The sequence below is a fragment of the Rhinolophus sinicus genome, linkage group LG03 (assembly GCF_036562045.2).
Source record: "Rhinolophus sinicus isolate RSC01 linkage group LG03, ASM3656204v1, whole genome shotgun sequence".
Lineage (NCBI taxonomy): Eukaryota > Metazoa > Chordata > Mammalia > Chiroptera > Rhinolophidae > Rhinolophus > Rhinolophus sinicus.
The window spans coordinates 23889581-23913665 of record NC_133753.1 but is presented as its reverse complement, the minus strand read 5'-3'; the positions used below and the strand labels follow the sequence as shown (position 1 = coordinate 23913665).

At 44.7% G+C, this 24085-nt stretch overlaps 1 protein-coding gene across 1 annotated transcript; it reads left to right on the top strand.

The window, feature by feature from the left end:
• The first annotated feature begins 3424 nt into the window (after positions 1–3424).
• On the top strand, positions 3425–24042 carry DLST (dihydrolipoamide S-succinyltransferase). The gene is made up of 15 exons (XM_019733424.2): positions 3425–3769; positions 4349–4382; positions 7203–7251; positions 10306–10361; positions 10491–10565; positions 10785–10840; positions 11345–11456; positions 13310–13459; positions 13834–13910; positions 14915–15012; positions 18903–19033; positions 20412–20485; positions 20794–20877; positions 21295–21462; positions 22443–24042. The coding sequence occupies exons 1-15, from the start codon at positions 3707–3709 to the stop codon at positions 22575–22577; spliced, it is 1362 nt and encodes a 453-aa protein (XP_019588983.1). The 5' UTR covers positions 3425–3706; the 3' UTR covers positions 22578–24042.
• Positions 24043–24085: the final 43 nt, after the last annotated feature.

Below are 24085 nucleotides of genomic sequence, written 5' to 3'. Positions count from 1 at the left end.
TCTACCCCCAAACATCACTTGAATTTTGCCATCTTTTCCTCCTTTAGTTTGGGAAGTAGAGTGAATATTGTGAAATATAGTAATGAAAATCAATGAACTACAGCTTAACTCAACATGGATAAATCCTCAAAACATGCTGTTGAATGAAAGAAGAAGGTCACAAAATGATACCAACACTGTGATTCCTCTTATAGTATGTTTAACAATAGGCAAACAATGTCTAGATTTTCATTGAACATTCACCCACCCGTTATTATTATTACTGTTTTATTTTTATATTTTTTAAGGAGGGCGCAGCTCACAGTGGCCCATGTGGTGATCGAACAGGCAACCTTGGTGTTATTAGTACCACGCTCTAACCAACTGAGCTAACCGGCCACCCCACCCACCCATTATTTTTAATTACAACTGAATGGAGAGATAGACAGATGTTAATACATGGAATCTATGAGTATGTATGATGAGTAATAATACAAAGTGAATATAGGGTATAGTCTCTATTTTAAGGAGCCCAGGGATGGAAGAATAGGCTACAGCCCTATCTACCATCTGTTAATAATCTACAAAAATAGATAGGTAAGAATGTGAGGGATTTTTGACACAGGTTTGGAGGATTGGTTAGAGAAAGAGGAGGCTCAGGGTGGATTAGGAAACTTAAAATAATCCAGGTGAAGGACGCTGAGGACTTGATTAGGGGCAGCAGCAGGGCAAGGAGGTTCTAGTTTAGACCACACATACGAATATTGGGGAATTTCAGGTGAGGGAAAAGATGCTGTGTGTCTTATCTAAGGTGAGCTGCCCACTCTGGTGTTTTTCGCTAACTGAGCCATTTATCCTTTCTAGAAACAAAACTTTTTCTTATATACTTTGAAAATAAATACGTCTTTTCCTCAATTTAAAAAATAGGCCAAACCGAGTATAGTTTAGGACACATGTGTACTGAAGCTACAATGAAAGTGAGGGGATGATTAATATATAATTCAGCAGAGCAGTGGTTAACTTTGGGAAGATCAGCAAGGAAGCCACGGAGGGCTTTTCCATCCCTTAAGCTGAGTGGTGGGTATGCCTTTTATTATTTTTTCTTTACACATATGTGTATATGCTTGTGAATATATATTTTACAATAAAATTTTTTACATTCTCCTTTGAACCCTGCCACAATGTATATTCATAAACTCCTGTCCCAATAAATAACGCTATGTCCTGGGAGGCTCTAAATACAGAAGAGGGTGCAAGCTTATTGGGTTGTACCTTGGACTCCATGGAAGCTCACATGCGAATCTCAAGGAAATCAATTCAACCTTTATCCTTTGAGAGGGACTTTTCATGCCACTGTGCACGCATGTGTGTGTGGTAGTGGTGGTGGTGGTGGTGGTAGCGGGGGTGGGGGTGTCTAAGACTGTAAGATTAACCTGGATGATCACTGAAACTCTAGTAAAAATGCTTTGCCACATCATTTAGAGGCTTCAGCTTCTAAACCTTGGATAAGAATCTCAAAAATTAATTATATAAAACTGAAAAAATTAAGTAGCTAAGAGACATTAACAGCAGCCCCTGCAAGGGATTGTCTTAACTCCTGATTACTGTTCTTGAACTCTGCGTCCTGCAGTATTACAAACATGGCAGTATTTAGTCACTCCACTTGTATTTATTGAGTATCTGCATAATACCAGGCAATGTGTTCTGTGCAGAGGATCCAGGAAAATATAGGAATACCTTGGAGATATTGCGGGTTTGGTTCCAGACCACTACAAAAAAAAAACACGAGTATTGCAATTAAGCTAGTTATAATCTTTTTGCTGGTAGAGGTTCTTGCCTTCAATTTGTCAAAAACGCAACGTCTGTAAACTGCAGTAAAGTGAAGTGCAATAAAACAAGATATGCCTATAGGGAGTCATCTTTCTCCCTGCTGCTCTGCCCAGTAGAAGAGAAAGACACATAAACAGGACATTACAATACAATGTAGAGATACAGACACAGTGCTTTGGAAGCACCCAAAAGTTCTGTTAACTCTGCCCGAGGGGATTAAGAAGGGATTCAAAAGAGTCTTGGAGGATGCTTAGGAGCCCTTAGGTAAATAAGAGTTGGGACCAACTCACACAAAGATCGGAAGACGTGAGAAGCACATCGGGGCCATGGCCTGTAGTGTGGTAGGACTAAAGGTCAGCACCCGTGAGAATGGGGGAGAGGGGGAGGATCACAACGTAGCCAGATGCCAGGGGATCAGGTGCCAGGTCAAACTGAGGAGTTTAGACTTTATCCTACCAACAAGGGAGGGGCAGTTGATTTGAAGCAGAGGAGTGGCTGATTAGATTTGCATTTGAGAAGGATCTTTGACACAGGTGTGGAGAATCCGTTAGAGAAAGTGAGTGGAGGCTCAGGGTGGATTAGGAAATTTAAAATAATCCAGGTAAAGGATGCTGAGGACTTGATTGGGGCAGCAGCAGGGCAAGGAGCTTCTATTTCTAGTTAGCGCTTCTGCCCATCCTTCCAGAATTCCAGTGGAAGTGCTTTCAGAGTTTGGGTGAGTGAAGGCACTGTAAATAAAGGTCCTGAGCACCAGGCAGGATGACTCACCTAAGGAAACCAAGAAACCAGCAGGAACTAAGTATCTCGCCCGTTCATTCATTCATGCATTCATTCTTAATGCAGCTAGAAGCTAATAGAAAACCTTTTCCCTTAGGAAGGTAAACTATAAAGGTGAATACTCAGGGGCCTGGGGGCTTCAGGGGACCGGAAACTAAAGAGGTGAAGGGGGTGCTATGTGATTTCACTTTGAAGGTAACGGCAGAATGGTCCGCCCAAAGTTAAGAGACCCAAATTCGGTCCACAAATATTCTTTGCCCACCTAACCTATGCCAGTCTCTGTTTTAAGTGCTGGGGATGCATCAGTCAACAAAACAGACAAGGTCCCTTATCTCATAGACTTTATATTCTAGGGATAGAGGGACAAATGAATAGCTTCCCAAATGGACAGGATGTGTAGAGAACAATTAGCCTAGCGGGAGAGAGTTTGAGCATGGACTAGGGAAATTAGGAGGTGTCGTTGCAGAATTAAGGCTACTTGAAGATCTTCTGGGTAAAGGGCAATGAGAGCCCTTTAGAGGTTACTTGAGGGTTTTGTCCTGTGTTCGGGGTTAGGAAGGCAGGGAAGTGACTACTGCCTTTTTTTACATTTGAGGAACCTGAGTCTCAGGGAGGCAATGTCACCTGCCCAAGGCCACACAAGTGTAAGATCAGGCAGGCCTGTCTGCCAAGGTCCGAGTTCGAAGTCCGTTCCCGCTTTCCGCTCTTTTCCTGTAGTGCAGAGGAGGAATGGCTCGGTGCCCTGAGATCCCAGGAGAGAAGGGCACCCAGCTCAGCGCCAGCTCCGCGGAAAAGTCGGAGAGGGCGGGAACCCGAGGAGGAGGGGGGGAACCTAGTCGCCCGACAGTCGTAAGCAGCTGCGGGAGGACCGACCCATGCCGGCAGGCAGGGCCGCGGGCTCTGAGATCACCCAGCAGCTGTGAGTTCACACGCGCGGAACGCTGGGCTGAGGCAGAGGCTGCTCCGCGCTGCCCGTCGTCTTCCCCCACCTGCCAGTGGTTCGCTCCGAACACCCCTCCCCGCGCGGCGGGTGCCGCGGCCCGCCCCACTTCCGGTTGTTGCCGGGCCCTATATCCGGTGTCCGCCCGCCCTCAGCTCCGCCGTCGCCGCCGCTGCCGCGATGCTGTCCCGGTCGCGTTGCGTGTCCCGGGCATTCAGCCGCTCGCTCTCCGCCTTTCAGAAGGTACGGTTCGGCCGGGCCCTGGTCGGGGCGGGTGAGAAACCCGCCGGGGGGCAGACTGGGAGCCTGGGGGCAGGGGCGCGGCGCGCCCGCCAGGCCGGGCACCAAGGGCACCGGGACGCGGAGGCCGCGGGCTGGGTGGCCCACGGCCGCTGTTGCCCTGAGGTTAGTCTTGCGGAGCCCGGGGGCCCCTCGGCTTCCCGAGGCAGCCGGCGCCCCGTCCACTGCTGTACCCCACCCTCCGCGCCGAGTCTGAGGAGCCGCCCACAGCCGTGCCCGCCCCGACGCGAGACTCTGAGTTTGGGAGGAGGCGTCGCGGAGTCCCCCGACGGAATACGAGGGCCTGTCCCTTCCCTTCTGTTCAAGTCAGTGGGTATCAGTCCCGTTGGGAAGTAGAGATGTGTGGCAGGCCCAGTGTGCTGACTGAGACCGAGAGCCCCGGCTGGTTCATTTATCTTTCGGAGTCTTGCGATTCACCTGTCCCTAGCACCTGGACAGCTTTGAGTCTGTACTTAAGAGAAAAGTCTGTTTCTTCCCTCCTTTCATCTTGGGTGACGTCGATAATGTCTTCTTTCTCAACAGGGGAACTGCCCTCTAGGGAGACGTTCCCTGCCTGGTAAGTTCTGCCCTCGCTGTTACCTAAAATGCTCTCCTCCTGGGCAGAGCAATGTGTAAGGAAATTTGGGTGCCTGTGTTTCTCCCTGTAATGTTCAGATAGACAGTAGTGAAACAGAAGAGCTATTCAGTAATAACAGCTATCATTTATTCATTTAGCACATAGTTAATAAGTTTCTACTGTGTGTGAGAGCCCTGGGCTAGGCACTCGGGGGGATACGATTCTTGCCTTCCTGGGCCTTACAGACTAGTGGGAAAGACAGAGTGTAAACAGCTCAGCACATGAACCATCACCAATTTTTGTTAAATGCTGAGAAGGAAACAGATGAAGGTGGACAGAAGAGTTCTCTTTAGTAGGTGACATTAAAGCAGTGACCCGGAAGATGTGACAGAAGCCAGCCCATTGAAGAGCAGGAGAAGGAAAGGGAATAGCATGTACAAAGTTGCCAAGGAAGGAAAGACCTTGGCAGTGTTTTGGAACTGGAAAAAAAGGGGATTTGGCCAAAGCATTTTGGTTGAGAGTGTCATGAGACCAGAAGGTGGTGTAGAGACTACTGGAAGGAATTGAGATTTTATCCCAATTTAATTTTTTTCCATGCCTGGAATAAATATTTGTTGAATGAGTCCATCTTATTGTGGGCTCTCTGTGTGCCAGGCAGTGTTCTGAGTGCTTTCTGTGCATTTTTCAGTTAGTCATCAAGAAACAGTACAAGAAGTATTCTCTCTATTTTACAAATGCAGAACCCAAAGCTACGAGTGCCTTGACCAAGGTCACTCAGCCAACTATTGGTCAAGCCAGGACTACCTAACTCCACAGTCTGAGCTCATAACCCACCATGTTATCATTTACTCGTGTACTCAACAGATCGTTTGAGTTCTTACTACATGCCAGGCACTGTGCTAGGCGACAGAAATACAGATGGTCTCTACCCTCCAGGATCTTATGTGCTAGCTGGAGCGATAGCAAATATACACTTATGCACATATAAAGACATAATTACATTGTACTTACTATGAAAGACTGTAAAGAGAGGGTGGGATGATGTAGCCCAGCTTGGGAGGGGAAAGAGTAAGGTGGGAATGTCAGTAAAGGCTTCCCCAGAGAATTGACATTTAAGCCAACTCTTGAAGAATACAGAGGAGTTGGCCAAGAGAAGGATATTCCAGGCAAAATGAATTGCTGATGCAAAGGTTTTCAGGCAGGAAGGTACTTCACTGGTCATAGAAATGGAAAGGAAGCCTGTCTGGATGGACAGATAGGGAAGCATGGACAGTACAGGACTGTGTCAAGTTTTTGGACTTTATCCTGAGAGTCATGAGAACATAGGCACCTAGCACATAGGTGGTGGTGTACCGTAGCTAACAGTGGACTCAATAGTAAATACATTTTATTTTAAAACTTTTATTTATTTTAAGTGTGTTTTTCCAGGACCTATCAGCTCCCAGTCAAGTAGTTGTTTCAATCTAGTTGTGGAGGGCGCAGCTCACAGTGGCCCATGTGGGGATCGAACTGGCAACCTTGTTGTTAAGGGCACCGCGCTGTAACCAACTGAGCTAACTGGCCGCCCCGTAAATAAGTTTTTAACCAAAAGATGTCAGTAAACATTTTCTCCATTTTATAGATTGTCAGGACAATGGAAAGAGCCTTGTATTTGGGGTTTGCATTGAGGCTCAGGGCTTCACCTTGGGCTAGTAACTTAACCCCCAGAAACCCTACTTATACATGAAATGGGAATAATGGCAGATGGTCGTTCCTCTTCAGGCAGTGGTGAGACGTGAAAATCAAAATGAGGTCATTAAGCTTTTTATAAATCCTAAAGGACTGTACAAATGAAACTTGCTGTAGGATGAACTCTGAATTGGACTCAGAGTTCTAAAAATCAGCATGGGCTGCTGGTTGTTTTAGCTCAAAGACATGCTATACTAGGGATTTGTACTGCAGTCATTGGCTGCTGGACATAGAGGTGACTTGCTTGACTCTGAAACCCTGGGGATGTTTGTGGGGAGGCGGGCATAAGAGAGGGCTGCCTCGCATGTGGTGTCTCTTGAGCCCATGGTTCAGAAAGTTGTTAATAGATATGAAAAATATAAGGTATATGGAAGAATATATTCAAGTGAGGCAGCTGTAGTAATTAGTTGTCAGTTGGGGAAGTGCAGTTATCAGTGATAAGGATGGTGGAGCAGAAAGGGGCTCCCACCTGTTGAGTGTGACCAGCTTAGAAGACCTCATTAAACTGAAAGGAGGAATAATGATTTGCTCAGTCCTAGGATAGGCTGGAGACCCTGGGCCTTAAGTAGCCCAGTTTTTGCTACTAGGGTTCAGGCAATAAGACTTCCAGCTTAATGCATTTTAAGTAACCAGGGAAACAAAAACCCAGACCAAACATTCCTACTGCTTCTCAGATTATGCTCTGTGTAGTTACAGGATAAGTCACCTATCTTTCTCAAGCTTCAATTGTATTTGAAGACTTGGGGAGTAGAGACATTTTGTTATGAAAACATATAGGGATAATGAAAGTTTATGAATTTCAAGCTGAATAAGATTATAAAACTACTTCGGGCTATGCCCTTACAATTCTTCCCTTTCCTCCTCAAGCACATACTCTCAACCCCACATAGCTGTTGCTCTCTGCCATTACAGTTACTTTGGTAGAAAAGTTTGAGAAGCAGGACTGTGTGTGTGATAAAGATTATATTGTTGCTTATAGTTGACCTGCTCTGTCTCAGAGTTAGGAGGTGAATAGACATCTTTTCCATTCCCAGCAGGTATCCTGTATAAGATATAAGAGTTGTTGGTTAAGAGTTGTTTTGTTTCTTGCAGGGGTCTCCTTATGTCAGGGACAAGGTTACCCTGACAGCAGGAAGATTGTGTAAGTATCACTGGGGAGTACAGCTGCGTGGCCGTGGGTTATTTAAGATACCAGTTCTAAATGTGCACATTTTCTTTACTGGCTTCCAAGTCTAGAAATCTAGGTGGTTATGTTGGGTCCCTAGACCTAACCTTGATGTTAATTTATGACATGTGATGTACCTTGAGCTTCAGGTCCAGAGCTTAACCAGGAATGTGCCTGTCCTCAGGTGTTTAGATTATCCAGAAAGTGAAGTTGGAACCCTCTTTTTGTGGAAATAGATATAGAAGGGGACTCCTAAATATTCTGGTTGGATACAAGTGCAGCTGAAGGGCTGGAGGTTACATTTATGGTGGAGATTGAGAGCATCCTCTTGGTGTAACATAGTTATTCTTTTTAGAAACAGTGAGAGCAAAAGACTAGTCAGTTGAATCCTGGAACTTTGACTAGTTTGGAGGGAATGCTATTATTGCATAATGCAAAGTTTGGAGAAAGGCCACCCATGTGTGTTTCAGATTAACTTTTGCTTATGAATGTTGCTTAATGGTACTTTGCCTTCCAAGTATTTTCAAGGTGGTGGTAAGAGGATGTTCACTAGTTACCTATTAAACATCTATCAAGCTTCTTTCTCTGCAGGGAAAATCTTCAAAATGAAAGGTCAGCAGATTAGCTCCTTTTTTACTGTGCATCACAATGGGATTTTTTAATTTTTTTATTTTTTTTTTAAGAAAATGATGCACTTAGTTCCAGAAGTATGAATTCTTATGTTATTTTTGGAGGACAATTTGGCATTCATAACTCTTTGAACTGTGTGTACCTTTTGATCTAGCAATTCCATTTCTAGGAATCCATACTGCAGAAGTCCTGGTAAACCCAAATTTCTCTCAAAATGGCCAGACAACAGGGATTGGTTAAGCTATGCCATGTTAACATGTTCACACTATAAGTGAGAAAAAGCAGGTTATAAAATGATTCCATTTTCTACTGTCTGGTATAATCCCATTATAAATGTTCTTTTTGCTATTTCCAAATATTCCACAGTGAACATCTAGTACTTTTGTAATTGAAAAAATTAGAGATTTAAAATGTGCTATTTATCTACAATTTCAATGAAAATTGGAGCAACCACAAATCTCTATGCAATAAATAGAGATTGCAATAAATAGTTATTTGCAAACAAATAACTATTTGAAAGTAAATTATTTTTTAAAACCCCTAAACTTTGAGGAGTGAGATTACACAGTAGGTTAGGCTAGCACCCTAATCTAATAAACTTTTTGCATTGTGTGTGGTCTTTTTTTCTGTGAATAATGTACCCACTCTATTTTAAAAAATCTTTTACTGTAAAACTTTTTGGTGTTATGTTTTTCTTTAATAGGTTATGCATTTACATGGTTCAGAAGATTTTATCCTTGTCCTCCAGTGCCAGGTTCCTCTTCCCAGAGATAGCCAGGGCGCCAGGTTCTTGGCTGTCCTTGCAGAGCAGTCTCTGTGTGTGCACATTACCTGTTGGTTCTTTCCCTTAAGCATGTACTTATGTACGTAGTTAGAACCTTACACAGAAAACTTCGTGTTCTGTATTTTTTTATCACATACATTTTTTCCTTGATTTTACATAGACCTTATAGTTATTTTTAAACTATAGTCTAAAGTAAAAATATCAAAAGGCAATTTAAATCTGTTTTACTTTCCTATTATAAAGGTGCTTGGTGTAGAATATTCAAACAGTCCTGAAGTGTGGAAAGGGAAAGTCCCCTTCAGTCCAGTCACTCTCCCAACATGTGTCTGTATGTAACAGGTAACCATAGATACCATATATATCTACGTCTCCACTCTTCAGAGGTGGTCACTGTTGTTGGTTTCCTGCATAGGTGATAACATTCCAGGTTACATTAAAGTTAGTGCCATATCAGAAAATACCTTCATCTTTTGAGGTTCCTCTTGAATGAGTCTGTAATGGATTAATGTGCTGCCTCCTCGCAAGAGAATAGACTAGGAGATACCATGAGTTTTTTTGTGTGTGTTTTTTAAATTTTTTCCCCCTTCTTTCTTCCTCCCTCCTACAGTCCAGTTCAAGCCATTGTTTCTCAGTCTAGTTGTGTAGGACACAGCTCCCTGGCCCATGCTGGTATTATGAGCCTTGCGCTCCCCACAAGGGAGGCAATCAGTTGCTGGTCGGCCGGTCATAGCAGCTCACGGCAGCCCTAACTGGCTGCCAGCTGCTCACGCTGGCCGCAGGCCACTCACGCTGGCCGCGGGCCACTCATGGCGGTGCATGGTAGCCCGCTGCAGCACTCAGCAACCTGCAGTAGCACAGCAGCCTGCGGCAACCCACAGCAGCTCACACCGAGCTCCGGCTGAGCTCCGGCTGTTCATGGCAGCCCAGCTCCAGGGAGAGCCGTTGTTCACAGTCTTAACTGTAGAGCGTGCAGCTCACTGGCCCATGTGGGAATTGAACCGGTGACCTCAGCATTAGGAGCCCTCCTCTCCAACCACCTGAGCCACTGGGCCTGCCCACCATGAGTTTTTTGATGGGTTTTTTCTTTTGGCATATAACCCTTTTAACTTCCTAGTTAACTGTTTAATCTTGTTGCCTTACCTGATCTAAATCTGTAATCCTACAGACAGAAATTTCATTGTGTGTGGCACAATGGCATGTACCCTATGGGTATGCCATTTATCTTACTTGGATTTAGTTAAAGCTATTCAGGAACTGAGTTATTTTGGTAAGTGTGCAAAGAACCAAGATGCTTATCTTTTTCTTTAAAGAACCAAAGGGAAGTCTGTTTGGTGAGAGCTGGCATGCCACTGCAGAATTGGGTCCTGGACTTACAAGGAGCTCACTACTTAGGGCACCCAAGTCATCCATGCTCTGCTTTAGACCTGCTGACTCAGAATCTCTGGGGGTGTGGTCTGCATATGTGTGCTTTGGCAAAGTCCCCCCAGGTGACACTGGTGGGCACCCTTGGTTAAGAATCACTGATGTAAAGGGAAGGTTATCCATGGTGCCTTATCTAGACTAAAATGTGAGTGGTTCACCTGCTAATGGAGTTTGCTTTTATGTTTCTTTTGTAGCATTAACAACAGTAGTGTCTTCAACGTTCGCTTCTTCAGAACTACGGCTGTGTGTAGTAAGTACCTACCTTCAGCTCCCGGCATTCTTGGGAGTGGAGTTTCAGTGGGAAGATCAACAATTGACTGAGTTTAATTAAAGGAAAAATATGGACTAGGTGTGATTTTCTTTTTTGCTCTTTTCCTAGAGGATGATGTGATTACAGTCAAAACCCCAGCATTTGCAGAATCTGTCACAGAGGGGGATGTCAGGTGGGAGAAAGGTAAGGTTTAGTGCCCTTTCACTTAAATACTTTCTAAAAGTCCCATCTACTGCTACCACTTCCATGATAATCGGTGGAATCTGTGGCTCCACCCTTTTCTTTACATGCAGTGTTACTTTCTCCTGGCCCTGTAGGAAAGGGGTCTTATAACACCTGCCGAAAGGAATTTTGTGGCTACTGGAGGCCCCCCTAATAGGTAGCCTTTGACTGTCTTTTCAGCTGTTGGAGATACAGTTGCAGAAGATGAAGTGGTTTGTGAGATTGAAACCGATAAGGTAGGCTTGTCCTATATTAGGGCCAATTTTACGTGGTGTCCCCTTGGTTTATTAACCTAATGAAAGAAGCAGGGACTTAACTGTTGTTTAAAGATAATTTTTAACGGGTCTCTAACTTCAGTTATAAAAATGTTGGAATAGCTCATTAAAAAGAAAAAAAGCTTTAAATGTTTGATTTTAGATTGTTCTAGGTGTATGTACTATGTCTTTAGTAGTAGTTCTGTAGCTGTGTGTGTGTGTTTATGTGTGTGCGCGCGTGTGCATGAGCTGTTTCTAGTTTTTCATGAATCACCTAGAAACACATTAACTGAATATTACTTGAATGTTTCTGAGAAAGGACAGAAATGGTGAATCTTCACAATAGCACTGACTTGTCATTACTCTTACCCTGTCTTTTATGTCTATGTTGCAGCTCTTGTAACTCATATTTGAGATTCTATACGATTAATTTTATAATGCTGAGTAAAAATTTGGACTCTTTCTCCATCTGTTTTCCTTTTCCAGACATCTGTGCAGGTTCCATCACCAGCAAATGGCGTGATTGAAGCTCTTTTGGTACCCGATGGCGGAAAAGTAGAAGGAGGCACTCCTCTTTTCACACTCAGGAAAACTGGCGGTAAAGAAGTTCTCCTGATTGTCAAGGTCTTCAGTGTTCCCCCTTGGGATTGGGGCTGATGTACTCATTCCTTGGTACCTCAAAGACAGTTTGGCATTCCAGCTGCCCTGAGTTGAAAGAATAAGAGGGTTGATAGTTAAATAGTGTGAACTTTAAATGTCAAACTCTAGAAAAAAGTGTTAAAATAAAGCTCTTATGCTGGACCTTTTCTTAAAGATACAGAAATGAAAAAGATTCTAAAGGGTGATTTTTTTTTTCTTCTCTCCAACCGTAGCATTAGAATCACATGGGGGCTTTCAAAGTACTACAAATGCTTAGACTCCATGGCCCAGGGCTTCTGATATAGGTTATACTGGATACAGTGTTATTCTGATACTCGATACAGGTTATCTATCATAGTCTTTCTTTCTTTTTAATGCTCTGCAAGTGATTTTGATACACAGCCAGGGCTGAGAGCCACTGTTCTAAAGTGAGAAGCAGCAATATTTCATGGTGTCTGTTATGGAGAATTTGGTGTAGTTTTTTCATATCTGTTCTCTCATAACATTTTGGGGTGGGGGGGTAGCATTTCTCTTGGGAAGAAATAAGGAAGTGACTTTGTCCTGGGCCTTACAGTCAATTTTAGAGATTAGAAAAGAAAATAACTTTTTTTGATTCTTAGTTAAATGCTATTGTAACTACTAAAGTTGATTTCTTTATTTTTCATTTTATTTAATTTATTTTAATTAAAGTTTATTGGGGTGACAATTGTTAGTAAAGTTACATAGATTTCAGGTGTACAATTCTGTGTTACATCTATAAATCACGTTGTGTGTTCACCACCCAGAGTCAGTCTGAAGTTGATTTCTTTCTCATTGTTAAAATGTGTACTGTGTTTCCCCGAAAATAAGACCTAGCCGGACCATCAGCTCTAATGCGTCTTTTGGAGCAAAAATTAATGTAAGACCCGGTCTTATTTTAATATAACGTAAGACCAGCTCTTACAATGCAATAAATATATTGTATAGTATAATATAATAGTGGGTCGTATATTAATTTTTGCTCCAAAAGATGCATTAGAGCTGATGGTCCAGCTAGGTCTTATTTTTGGGAAAACGAGATATTAGAGCAATGGTAGATTGCATTATTGTGATTGGTCAAGGCAACATGGAAGCCTAGTATGGAAAGAATGTGCAGTAGGCTAGGGAATAAGATTGATTCTTCAGTTGAAGAAGTCCATCTTCTGATCATTTATTCCTTAAAAAAATGTTCTTCAAATTTAAATATAAAACCAGATATAATGTCCAGATGGGTAAAATCAAACATCTGATTTAAAGTTGTGAGTTTATTATTTGACCACCTCATTGGTTTATGAGAGTTACCCTAGATGAAATGTTTTGAACTCTTAAGTCTAAATGAGCCCTTGATTATTTAAACTTTTATTTATTTTTAATAGTTAAGACTACTCTTCCACATAAGATGTTAAAATAGAAGATGAGACTTATCAGTATTAACATAACTAGAAACGTGTTATTTCTACGTATGTACTTGAACATCTTAAATTGCCTGAGTTTCTTTGCTTGGAAGTTTATATTCCCATGAGCTTAGTAGGTACTTTGAAAGTACTTGCTGAATTTGATGATCAGTAGATATTTGTGAAACAGGAAGTTATCTGATGTAAAACATCTGGGAGCCCTGGGAACTAGAATAATAGTGCCTTTATCACTGTGTGTGTCTCATGGTGCCTTGCATCTATAGCACTTGTTAATTGATTGGAGACAGAGCTTTTGCTGCTGAATTCTGCTTAATAGCTGTGATATGGTTGCGTTCCGTTCCAGACAGTGCCAATGGCATCTATCTTTCTTGTTTTCCAGCTGCTCCTGCAAAGGCCAAACCAGCCGAAGCCCCTGCTGCCGCAGCCCCAAAAGCAGAACCTACAGCAGTTCCTCCTCCCCCTGCAGCATCTATACCCACTCAGATGCCACCAGTGCCCTCGCCCTCACAACCTCCTGTTAGCAAACCAGGTAAGTCTCCACCTCCCAGATTTCTTTATGTGGGAGAAGAATATCTCATGTAATGTCATGTTCCCTCACAGGGCAAAGTCTGAGACTGATCATGGCTCTGAACACGCTCTGTGCTCTGCTTTGTAGAAAGGACTCTAGACTTTGTATCAGAATGCCTGGGTTTGCATCCCAGCTTTCTGTTTATAGCTATGTGACTTTTGGCTAGTTACTTAATTCCTATGAGCAGATTGTGCATTCGTGAAGTGGGAATGGTACTAATATACCTCAGTATCTTGACGATTAAGTGACAGTACAGTGTGAAAGCGCTGGCACATACTCAGTAAATGTTTCTCTCATTTTCTGATGCAGCTGTACCCCCCTCTCTTCGTTTTCAGTGTCTGCCGTAAAACCCACTGCTGCTCGTCCATCAGCTGAGCCAGGAGTTGGCAAAGGTCTACGTTCAGAACATCGGGTAAGTGTCTGAGGACCACTTCCAGGAAAGAGACAGAGGGGCAGTGTTGAGATTAGTGAAGTGGGGGTATGGTGGTCCCTACCTTTGAATGGCTGGCTGCTCATTCTCTTGGCCTTGACAGGAAAACTGAGTTTGGGAAATGACGTATTCATAGTCACAAACTGTCAAATGATAGGACTAGAACCTGAGTGAACACTTGTCCAGTGGTTTTTCCCACTATGTTATGCCACCACTGAAATGTCTTGGGTGAGTAAAATATTTGCAGGGATGGTAGCTTAGTAACACACCCCCTCCCTACCACGATAACACTTCAGAGAGGTTGGGTTAGTGAGCTCTATGCCTATATTTCCGGAATGCTTAGCTGAGGGCTCACAGTAGCAGTAGCTGTCAGGGGCAGACATAAAACCTCAAGGAAGTATGGTCAAGAGTGTGGGTTTCTCTGTCTGAGAATACCTCCTAAAAATACTATAGCCTCAAAAGTTTATTGCTTGTGAGTTTCCATTCCACAAGTAGCTATTCTCATGCAAGCCTTGATCACCAGAATTTGCCCATTCAGTAATGATTTCTGGGCTGGCTAACCCTACACCACACTCTTTATAAGTTGGTTTTGTTTTTTAAATCAAACCATTTCCTGGGCCTTCATTCTTGGTCAAACTTTAGGCGTAGTTTTGGTCTACCGTGTTTCCCCGAAAATAAGACCTAACCGGAAAAGAAGCCCTAGCATGATTTTTCAGGAGGACATCCCATGAACATAAGCCCTAATAGGGTTTTGGAGCAAAAATTAATATAAGACCCGGTCTTATTTTCGGGGAAACACAGTATGTTTCCTGTGCTTGCTCAAAAGAGCAAGGCCACGGGAAAGAGGAAGCCCGGGGCTCTCGTTGTCCTTAGGTATCAGTGGTCCTTGACCAGGCACTCCTGACGAGCGGGTGCTCCCTCGGACTAAATGGGGACTGCTCGATCCGAGACCCGATTGTCAGTACCTGTCCCACTTTCTCTTTCAGGAGAAAATGAACAGGATGCGACAGCGCATTGCTCAGCGTCTGAAGGAGGCCCAGAACACATGTGCAATGCTGACGACTTTCAATGAGGTTGACATGAGGTGAGAGCTCGGTCCTTCTTATTTCCGTGCCCTTTTTTGTACAGTACTTGAACTCTCCCCAGTCCCCACCTAGTGCTGATTCCAAAACAAAACTAACTTAACAGGGAAGAGGTACTGCTTTGTATTGCTTGCTGACTTCAGCAGTGACCCACTGGTTTCATTCTCTCGTTGACTGCTAATTCTGTGCCTGCTTCCTGACTTAAAAAGCTTAGCCTTTTTGATTTTATACCTGAATTTTGTGTTTTCTAATAAACGAGGCTGGTAATAGTCTTCAGCTCTGATGACTAGTGTTGAATTGCCAAGTAGAGACAAGGCAGCCATGCCAATAAGACTTACGCCGCAAGGCCTAGCCCTTGGGATGAAGAACCACTTGATAAAAGGCCCAGAGCCAGGGCACCACACAGGGACGGCTCCTTATGCTCCTTAAGCAACTCAGAATTGGGTGCATGAAAAGGCATAGGCTTGTCGTATCTTTCACCTTTCCCCCCTTTGATAATGAAATGGAAAATAAGTTATGTTTTTAAAGAAAAACCTCAGAATTTCAGCCAAGGAGCTAGTTCAGTACAGAGGGTCCTCAAATAATGTTACATTCAACATCATTTTGTTACAACGTTAATGAAATGCCATAGGAACGTAAGTCTTGTTTATAACTCTTGTTAGCCTGTGGTAAAATTTTTCTTTATATATCATTTTGCTTAAAGTCACAGAACATATCAAATGATGTTAAATGAGGACTTAACTGTGTACCCATTTTCTGTAGCGAACTAATTGTTGACTCACCTATTCAAGATTTTTTTTTGCCACCCTCCGCCTCCCCACCCCACCCCCCTCACTCCAGTTCAAGCCATTGTTTCTCCATCTAGCTGTGTAGGGCACAGCTCCCTGGCCCACTCTGGTATTATAGGTCGCCAGTCATCTGTCGGCCGCTCACAGCGGTTCACGGCAACTGCCCGCCACTCATGGCAGCACACGGTCACCCACAGCAGCCCACACCGACAGCTCACAGCAGCACAGCTCCAGGGAGAGCCATTGTACACGACCTTAGCTATAGAGGGCGCAGCTCACTGGCCCATGTGGGAATTGAACCGGCGACCTCGGTGTTAGGAGCACAGTGCTCCAACTAACTGAGCCACTGGGCCGGCCCTTCTTCAAGATTTTGATGTTTACAAGTATCAGCACTATAGGGAAGAGAATAGAGTAGTGAAATTTTTTTTTAATTTTTATTGAGGAATATTGGGGAACAGTGTGTTTCTCCAGGGCCCATCAGCTCCAACTCGTTGTCCTTCAATCTAGTTGTGAGGGTGCAGCTCAGCTCCAAGTCCAGTTGCCGGTTTCAGTCTTTAGTTGCAGGGGGCACAGCCCACCATCCCATGTGGGAATTGATCCGGCACCCTTGTTGAGAGCTCACACTCTAACCAGCTGAGCCATCCGGCTGCCCTGCAATTAAATTTAACAAACATCTTGCGTGCTGACTGTGTATAAGATACCGTACTCTATTTGAGGGGAATACAAAGATGAGTGAAAAGAGCCCCTCCCCTGCTAGAGCTTACTGTCTGGTATGGATAATCACAAAGTAAAATCTAAAAAATAAGTATCAGAAGGGTCCAAAGAGTGTGAAGTGGAGAAGAGAATGAGATCATTTGTTTTTGAGGTGGGGGCAGAGCTACGGAGGGTAGGGTCAGGAAAGGTTTCCGGGAGGAAAGGTTTTTAATAGACCTTCTAGGACAACTAGGATTTTGACCTGGGTGACACTGTGGAGAAAGGTCATTCCTGCCGATGTTCACAATGTGGACTTGACACAGACAGGAAAGTACAAAACGTGTGAGAATGGTCCGCTGTGAGGGTGGGTCCATTTTTCAGGATGTTTTAAGTAACGGGGATAAGAGTTGATCATTTAATTCAGGGGGTGAGGCATCAAGTATTCAGGTCATTTCTGTGCTGCTTGTCCTGCATGTTTAGTATGTTAATCTGCTTTTGATTAGGAAAATTTGTTTTTCTTCAGAAGGGATCTAAAAAGTATAGAGAAGGGGATGGTTTATTGACATTGTGCTATGGCATTGTTCACAGAGCAGGGCTCTGCAGCCTGTTTTACTAGATGTCATCCATTCTGTTGTGAAACTTCCTACAAAGACTGGATGTCATTCAAGCCAAAGATTTTTCTCCTGTCCATAGAATGTAGGGAAGGGCTTGACTAATGAATCACAAAGACTGCAGCTTAGGTTTCAATGCATTAGGGCTAAATTGTGCACAAATTGGATTGGACTTTGAAATTCTACCCAATTTCTTAAGACACAGCATGTAAATATTTGTGGCCTTGAAAGATGCAGTTGGTCCAACAGCTTTGATTGGAAGGTAGGAGAAATAGTTTGATCTCCTTTCAGCAGCCACTTTAGGAGTTACTTAACATGGCCTGGGGTCTTGCTACAGTCAGTAATCTGGTTTCCATTGAGTGCCCTTTGGGTCTTGCGCTGATGAGTGAACCCATAAGGAGCCTTTCTGAGCCCTTCTCCTCTCCCCTCTTGTCCCAGCCTCTGTCTCCAAGGGCAGAGCTCTGAAATGGAAACTACTTAATGACCAGACAATAGCATTTGGGCTGGTTTGAGAGCAGAGATGTTTATCACTTCGCTTTCCCTCTTCTGCAGCTCTTGTGTCTTGGGAACCAGTAATGTCTTTAGGGTGGTAATCCTAGCACTAAATAAGGTTAGACTCAGGAAAACAAACATTTAAACCCAATCAGTCCCCCTAGGAACACTTCCTTTTTCAAAAACAAAAGATCTGAAGGGGGGAGTTCAAGTTATACCATCTTATCTTTCATGTTAATGTCGAATTAGGCCATTATAGGGAGAATGGGACAACTAAGCTTTTGGGCTTGAGATAAAGTTAAATTCGATTTCCATCACGGAACTGTATTCCGATAAATACTGAGGTTTCTGCAGCAAAATGAGAGGAAAGCCACTTCCCACTAACTGCAGTACGTATGTGGTGTGTATATAGAAAAAGCGAGTCCTGAAGGAACAAAGTCTTTTCACATTGCAGAGGATTCTCAGAAGGCCCTGTCGCCCATGCTTTAAAAGCTTAGGTCCACACATGGTCCCTTTTCTAAATACCAAGGAAACCACATCCATTAGACTAATGTAAGGGCATGAGCTGTGTCTTTATTCTCTTTGTATCTTGGTGCTCAGCATTGACCTCACGTGGTAGGTGCTAGCAGCTGTTTGAAGGAACACGCAGAAGGAACTGCTAACTCTGAAGAGATGAAGAATGAATGGCTGGCTTTCCCATGAACCTAAAAGAACACTGGGTTATCCCTTCCGTGTATTATTGTAACTGCTTTTGCTCATATGAAGCCCATACACCTGTGGAGTTTGCGGGGAGAGGGGTTGTCTTCACTAATTAGGAGATAGGAATGTCACAAGGAAGTCATCAGGTTTGGTGGTTGTTTTAGAAATAATTCTAATAAAAAGAAAGAACATTACTTATTTTGTGGACTTTGTTTATGCTTAAAAAAATTCTTTTTCTGGGTAGATAGCTCATGAATTTAGTATAGCTAAAAATCACTTTCTCATCCAGGGCAAGGATGTTGATGTGTTGTGTGATCTCTCCTTCATATTCTCTGCCACTGAAATCTGTGACTTCCAGAATGTGACAAAGCCCTATAAAGGGCTCAGCCTACCTTAAAGACAGATTGGACATGATTCCTTTGTATCCAGATTTTGTAATGGAACAAGGTTATTGTGTTGACCTCTAGCAGACTATTTCAAAACTTGAACTTACGATACAGAGTGAGGGAAAAAGGCTTACCCAATTGTGTACACAGAGTTAGAAACTAGTATGAAAGTCAGATGAAGGCTTCATTTGTGATCAGTTTGTTTTGTAATCGGTTTTTGCAGTAACATCCAGGAGATGAGGGCCCGGCACAAAGATGCTTTCCTGAAGAAACATAACCTCAAACTAGGCTTCATGTCGGCGTTTGTGAAAGCCTCAGCCTTTGCCTTGCAGGAGCAGCCTATTGTAAATGCAGGTGAGTTTGTGGTGGCCAGCATTGCAGAGGTCGTGGGGGGGGGTGGTGTGAACACACCTGCTCCCACATTACACAGGCACAAAGATGGGGGTCAACAGACCAAGACTTTTTATTTCATACCTGTGAAAACATGATTGTCTTCCCCGGAGATTGTTTGATGCACCTTCCTGAAATGGTATTACAATTACCTTGTCCCCACTAGATGGACAGAATGGTTTCTCTTCCCAGTGCGTACCTTCAAAGTTCTCAGCCAGCGCAGCTCCCCAGTCTCCTCATGTCAGGGTGGAAGCTCCTGTTCTGTTTGGCATCCGCCTTCCAGAGGGCTCTGTTATTTTGGGGCCTGACTTCCACCCCTGGCACAGGCTCCAGGGTGACCTTTGATTTCTGGTGGATGGGCCTCACTAGGAGGCCTTGGGCTTGGCCCCTCTCATGGACTTAGTGCTCATTTTCCTTCCGTTTTACTTACGTACATCATTGAAATGTTGACCTAACAAGCAGTTCTCTTTCCTATTGAGACAATTCTCTGTTCCCTGGAAGATTGGAGAGGGGACATTGACACTTTTGCAACCCTCAGCAGTGCCAGGGTCTCTAAAGATCTAGAAATAGAAGCCCTAGATATGCTCTAGGTAGGCAGAAAGGCTGCCATTGTTTTGCCCATATGTGTACCTCTTCGTTTCTTCCATTCTCCTCATGCTTCCTGATTATTGGCTTTCTCCATCCCTTCTGCCTGCCCGTACAGCTACGTATTTCTGAGTTCTCTTGGCCTTTCTCACTTTACATGCTTTTCCTGGGTCTCCCACCTAACAATACAACATACACTTTGTGTGGAAAAGATGCCCAAGCCTGTATTTTCTCATGAGCACTAGACCTAAATTTTCAGCTGCTGTTTGCTCTGTCAGGCTACAGTATTAAAGCCAGCCCACCCTGCTTCCTCCTGAGCGTCCTAGAAAGAGCCTTCCTTCCCACCTTGTCCCCTTTGATGAAAGTGGGCAGCAGAAGGGGCAGCGCCTCCCCCACCTCCTTTGCTAATTTGCCTTTTTTGGAGAATTGTTTAAACCTAGCCGTCCTCAGCTAAGGGAGGGCATCTTAACAAGAACTTAGTGCGTGCCATTCATATGAGAGCCAGTGTGCTGAGCCCGTCTGAGGGCTGCAAGGCGATGGCTGCCCCTATGCTCAGGCTTGCCAGGGCACCTGGGAGCTGCTGCGATTGGTTGGCATGGGAGTAGGAGGGGTTTGCCACTTGCAGTGGTGTGCTTTTCATGCTGGTTGGTCAGCCCACACTGTACCAAACACTGGATTTTTACTGTGTGTTAATCAAATATTACATCATCAGCCTAGGCTGGGGAGTTCAATGTAACATGTGTTCTCTCTCTCATAGTGATTGACGACGCAACCAAAGAGGTGGTGTATAGGGATTATATTGACATCAGTGTTGCAGTGGCCACCCCACGGGTATGTTGGGGCAGGAGGTGGGGCACTCTGGTCTGAGACTCTCACCTTGCTCGTGTGAAGAAGCAGACCTCTGAGCCAGATCATTTCTGTAATTCTATCTTTTTAGAAGGGAATTAGTAAAAGAGGAACCTATTTTTGACCATACCATATTCTTTTAATGTCAAGCCTAAATACTTTAGATTCTATTAATCACATTAAGTAATTAAGATATTCTGGGAAGAACAGACCACTGGCTTGAATCAAGGGAATTATAACTGAAGGATACTACATGGAATTTGCAACTGTAAACAGCTTTTCACTTTCATCAGGGTTTGGTGGTTCCCGTCATCAGGAATGTGGAGACCATGAATTATGCAGACATTGAGCAAACCATCAGTGAACTGGGAGAGAAGGTAAACTAGAAAGCAGCACGTGCATCAATGGCTGGGCAGGTCAGGGAAGAGCGCCCGAGGAAGGCTGAGCTCACCTGTGAGCAGTGCTCAGGGAGCGGGAGCCTCCCCTTGTTCTGTAAGGAGTGCCGAGCCCCTGAGAATGGCAGTCACCCACAAGAGCCGAAGTGCAGGTACCTGGCAGAGCTTAGCATGCTCATGTCTGACGATCTCAAGTGAAACCTGCTGGGAAAAGGAAAGGACCGAACCTTTCTTTTCCTCTGTCCTCTGGTGGAGCGCTTGCACAGGCGTCTCAGCTGAACAGCTTTCATGCTGAAGCTAGAATTTGGACTGTTGATCTCAGATATGAGCCTTCTGGACTTCCTTGAGGTGAAGAAAGCTGAGTTGACTTTATGTTTCAATTGTGAAATCTGTTTTTAGGCCCGAAAGAATGAACTCGCCATTGAAGATATGGATGGTGGTACTTTCACCATTAGCAACGGAGGTGTTTTCGGCTCCCTCTTTGGAACACCCATTATCAACCCCCCTCAGTCTGCCATCCTAGGCATGCACGCCATCTTTGATAGGCCAGTGGCTATTGGAGGCAAGGTAAGAACCGTCACTGCTAACGTCCTAGGGGCTAGGCAGTGAGAGGGAAATCTGACCAAGTGCTAATCAGAAAAGATGCACTATAATTTCAGGCATAAGTTCCATCTCCTAGCTCCTAATTAATAGCTAGGGCACTGAATCTCAAATTGTGGTGTGTGGATCAGCATTATCTGGGAACTCACTAGAAATGCCAGTTTTGGACCCCCTTCCTGGACCAGTTTAAGCAGAAACTACAGATGATTCTGATACACATTCAAGTTTGAGGACCCTTGAGCTAGGAAGGCTTGTTCCTTCATCTGGGACAGTCACAGGCTGTATTCTCTAGGTGGTGTAGGGAGTGGGGAGACATTTGGAGACCAGGCCCTTGCCTGTGGGAAATAGGACAACAATGCAGAGCAGTCTGCGAGCTGCCAGGTGTGGGATAAGACTTAGAGGTTCTCTGGGAGTTCAGGGAATGAAGTCAGAGGGTGTGGAGCTGGCCCTGGAAGACATGTCAGTAGGAAAACATTTTCTGGGACTCCTGTGTTTAGAACCTTTTTGGGTCACTAATTCCTTTGTGAATCTGAAAATCACAGATCTTCTCCCCTGAATATGCTTGCACACCCAGTTTTGCACACAATTTCAGAGAATTTGTGGACCCAAGGTTAAAAATTTTGTCAATTATAACCCTAAACAAGAAACTACAGCAACGAGAACTGAAGAGAAAACTTTTCCTGTAGGGCAGAGCGTGTTTAAAAAGGAAGTTGTGAGACTTCTGTTTTCTTGGTTAAGCTTCGTTTCTGGGTGGGAGGTGGGGGAGCGTTGCGCTAAGGGTAAGGCTTGGTCTTTGAAAATATTCTGAGTATCCAGAAGCAACATCACTAGGAAAGGCTCTGGAACTGGGAACTGTCCTGTGGGCTGTGCTTTCTCCTCTCCCTCCCCCCATCAGCGGGGCTTTCTCTGCGCGACTGCAGACAAACCTGTGCATCTCTCCTCCGTAGGTGGAGGTGAGGCCCATGATGTTCGTGGCACTGACCTATGACCACCGGCTGATCGACGGCAGAGAGGCCGTGACTTTTCTCCGCAAAATCAAGGCAGCGGTAGAGGATCCCAGAGTTCTCCTACTGGACCTTTAGGAGGAAGCCAAATGCCCTACATATCGACCATGCAGGAACTGAAAACCAGTCTTCTCCCTGCCCCCACGTGGGTCCTGGGTTAGCCTGGTGACGGACAGGCACATGCTGTTGGCCTCAGCAAGGAAGGCAGGGCACTATGTAACCAGCAGTCCCAGGTCTCTTCTTGGTCCTAGCAGGCTCTTTCTCTCTACATGCTTCTCTTACACTCAAGTATCTTACTTCCTTAGGCTTGAGGGAGAAAGAGAGAGAGAGAGAGCCTCAACGGATGCTCATTAATATCCCTGCCTTTTTTCCATAAGCTCTCTGCAAGGATGGTTTTGCTTCTTCCCTGTGCCAGACAGAATACTATAGGAAAACCACTGGGGACCATGTGATTAAGTTTCAATCTTTTGAAGTGTATTCTCCAGAGACGCCTGGGAGGGCGCCATGCCTCCCAAGCTAGGGCATCCTCTGTCCTGGCTGTGCACCTTCTCACTTGATTCCACCTACGTGGAGGTTTTGACCACAGGCCAAGAGGTGCTGCTTTGCTTAAACTCACCTTCATTCTCAGCTATCATTGACTTCAAGATGCCTCTTCTACCTCTGCCAGGAAGCACAAGCCAGGGAATCTGGCTGGGAGGGGTGTCGGCAGTGTCGAGCAGGGAGAGGGCAGATTCCCCCTGAGGTCATGCGTTGTAAACTAGGAGGGAGCAGAACCCAGGCCTGCCCTCACACTCTTCGTCATAGCCTCGTGCCAGGAAGACTCATTCGGGTAGTCACACACAGCTGTGGCTGTGCCACCCTTTCCAGGTTGCTAGGAACCATTCTAGTCATTGTTCTCATTTAGAGCAGATTCTATCATTTCACGGCAGTGGGGGTGGTCATAACCCAGGACTCAGCCTGGTAGAGATTGAGGAGAGGGAGGTTTCCTGTGGATCGGCTCAGATTGATTTGAGCTTTTCAATTCCACTGGTGAAAGCAAGTGGCTGAAGAGACAGTCTGTTCCTTCCTGCATCATGGCCCTTGGGGAGCGGGCCCTTTGCACTTCCTCTGCAGAAGACAGGTCTGGGGGAGGACGGGCTGTGGTGGAAACCAGCCCCAAGGTGCTCGTACACGGGGAAATGACCGATGGCACCTCTGAGCTACTGGCCCTTGGGTCTGGGCACAATCATTGGAATTCGTGGAGCATGGTTAAGTGCACGGGTCTTGTCATGAAAGCTGCCGGGCTTCATCGCTTTCAATCCAACTGCATCCAGGCCTGAGGCTGCTGATACTTGACGCAGGAGCCGTTTATTTAGTGCAGAGTGCCCATTTGTATCTTGAGGGAAGAAGCAAGGCCTGGGGGTGGGGTGGGGGAAGGGATGGGTGGGAGCCAACACTGAGTGCCTGCAGCATCTACTGTCGTCACTATTCAGAGCTTGTCACTGAAATATTTAAAGAAACTGATTTTAAATGCAAATTAAAGGGCAAATGTTCTCAAACAGGGTTCCTGCTTCTGTGTTCCTGTTGGCTTCTGAGGTTGTACAGGT